Genomic DNA, 2356 nt, shown 5'->3' on the forward strand with positions numbered 1-2356 from the left:
TATATATATTGAATAATATCCATGGTCAATTATTAAATCATCATTAAAGTAGCTTTAATTTTGTTTATTTGAAAAAATAAAAAGTTATCATTGTTAGCAATAAAAAACAATTGATAAATAAAAAAAGAGATCCAAAAAGCTGATAGAGACTCCTCGATCTTTCCAGACTGCATTTCAGCTTTGTAAGCTTGGAAGAAATAAAATTTATATTTTTTATTTGGATATCATAGTCTGGAAGGTGATGTGCTCAGAGATGTTAGCACAAATTAAGAGGACATTTATAAAAATAAAATTATAATAATTCTTTACAATACACATTCAATTTGGATAATACATACTTGTTTCATACACATGATGAATAAATAACCAAGTTTATTACATTTATTGAATAATATCCAAAATTTAAGTATAACCTTTTGCATTGGCTTAATAGAAACAACTTTGTATCTGATAGTTTTACACCAACAAAGTTTTCACGAAAACGGTATGTTTTAAACTATGTAAACAAAACCCTAACATTTGAGGCCATGAACTAACATATAAAGTAAATGGTAGAATACATAAATCTTAGCATATATTTGAGTAACCTTAATCCATCTCAGAGTTTGTCACGTCATCATCACATACTTAAGCCAACTGGCAAGATTTTTTATTTTTAATGGTATGAAAATCATGGATCACACAGAGCAGCCTTCATTCTGATTGCAATGAAAATTAATGCACAAGCAGAATAACCTTCATTTTGACCAGCTATTTTAAAAATAAAAAAAGTTATTGGGAAAAGGTGAGTAATAGCAGAACACCTCAGATGTTAAGTGATAGCTTGGATTGAGTGGATAGATATCATGGGAAAACGAGTGCACTAGTCCCTAACTCACAACCTTGCTGGTATAAACATGAACGAAATGGTCTTAATACCAATATTGTGATTCACAAACAGTAAATTTGGTTTAGAAATCAGTTTTATAAAATAATTTATCTGAAATTCCCTAAAATCATTACTATCAATAATAATCAACATAACTTTTATAAGACATATTTAATCCAAAAAAAGTTATTTGACATTTTAATCAAAGACAAGAAATTTTCCAAAAAAAGACTGGAACAATTAATCTTAGTAGAGTAATTAAAAAGTTTTTTATTTAAAAAACAAAAAAGAAAGAAAAGATAGCATATACCATACGGGTTGATCAAAACTCTTGATTGTTTGTTTATTCAGACATTAAAGCGTAAAACTTACCAGTCATCAACGCCAGAAAAAACTCTTGATTGTTTTATTAAGGAGAGGTGTAGCCTTGAGGATTTTCCTCGTATTTGGAAATAAACGTCTATATTTTCCTACTATTTTATCTTTTTTGTTTATACTTTTTTCTACCTTCCCTAACCCTTTGATATTTCTGCTTTTTTAAGTTAATCCATCATTTATCTCTCAATCTATACAAAATTCAGTTTTGCTCTAAGACTAAATAGTTTCAAAATGGTAAGAATGAGCATTTCATTTATCTATAAACTCCTAAGGAGACATTTTTTCCTTAATTGAGCATTTTGCTCACCGGGTTACCCACTGTGTTTCTTGTTTTATATCATGAGTCGAGGCAAAATCTTAATTCTTCTATGAGTTCTGGATTCTTCAGGGCCACGAATTTACAATTTCATTGTAATGAAGAGCTACAATTTACAATTTCATTTTCAAATTGCATTGAAAGTAATCTTAAAGATTTTCGTCATTATCACATTCAGTTATAAAAAATAGTACAAATCTTCTACCATGAGATAAATGCTCATTGGACACTTTTTATGGGACAAAATATAGGACACTCCTGCCAGGTTAAGATAGGGGAAAGAACAGAACTAATATACATGTAATTGAACATACCTACTTTTGTCAATATCATTATCTTCAATCAAAAACATCATCATGGCCATTCTGTACATGTGTCCAGAGACAGTTTCTGGATCTTTAACATTTCTAAGCACCCAACCAGTCCTTGGTAAATGCTGTTAAACAAGAAGGAATACTGTAAATCACATTTAAGAATGAAAGAAAGTTGAAAAATACATTTTAATATTAATGCAACCTTAAGTTTTCCCACTAATTCTAAATATTTTATTTTATTGGCAATTTCTACATTCATAATTCTGACGGGTGTTTTAAGTTTATAACAGTAATGTAAGTTTATTTTCCTATTCGATATGTTACAACCAAAGAGCTAGGTAGCCAATACACCCGAAGTGAGAAACACTTTTATCACTGGAGGCTGCATTTAAATTAGGTAGTCATGAAGGAGACCTCAAATTTGTTTTTATGTGTTGATGTTGTTATTCCAATAACATTGTAAATATTATATATATATAA

The 2356-nt window shown here is 29.1% G+C and overlaps 1 protein-coding gene across 2 annotated transcripts in view; it reads right to left on the reverse strand.

Moving 5' to 3' along the window:
* Positions 1-2356, reverse strand: part of LOC106688312 (5'-deoxynucleotidase HDDC2) — a 10321-nt gene that overhangs the window by 6817 nt on the left and 1148 nt on the right. The window contains exons 1-2 of one of the 2 annotated variants that reach the window (XM_014432708.3): positions 2079-2226; positions 1877-1998 (exon numbers count right to left, since the gene is read on the reverse strand). In XM_014432708.3, coding sequence (XP_014288194.1) covers positions 1877-1998; positions 2079-2135 — 179 coding nt within the window. In that variant the 5' untranslated portion in view covers positions 2136-2226. Of the gene's footprint in view, positions 1-1876; positions 1999-2078; positions 2227-2356 lie in introns of those variants that run through there. The other variant, XM_014432707.3, reaches the window with a different exon arrangement.

Source organism: Halyomorpha halys, unplaced genomic scaffold, assembly GCF_000696795.3.
Source record: "Halyomorpha halys isolate HHAL.00 unplaced genomic scaffold, Hhal_1.1 Scaffold1102.1, whole genome shotgun sequence".
In the NCBI taxonomy this organism is placed as follows: domain Eukaryota; kingdom Metazoa; phylum Arthropoda; class Insecta; order Hemiptera; family Pentatomidae; genus Halyomorpha; species Halyomorpha halys.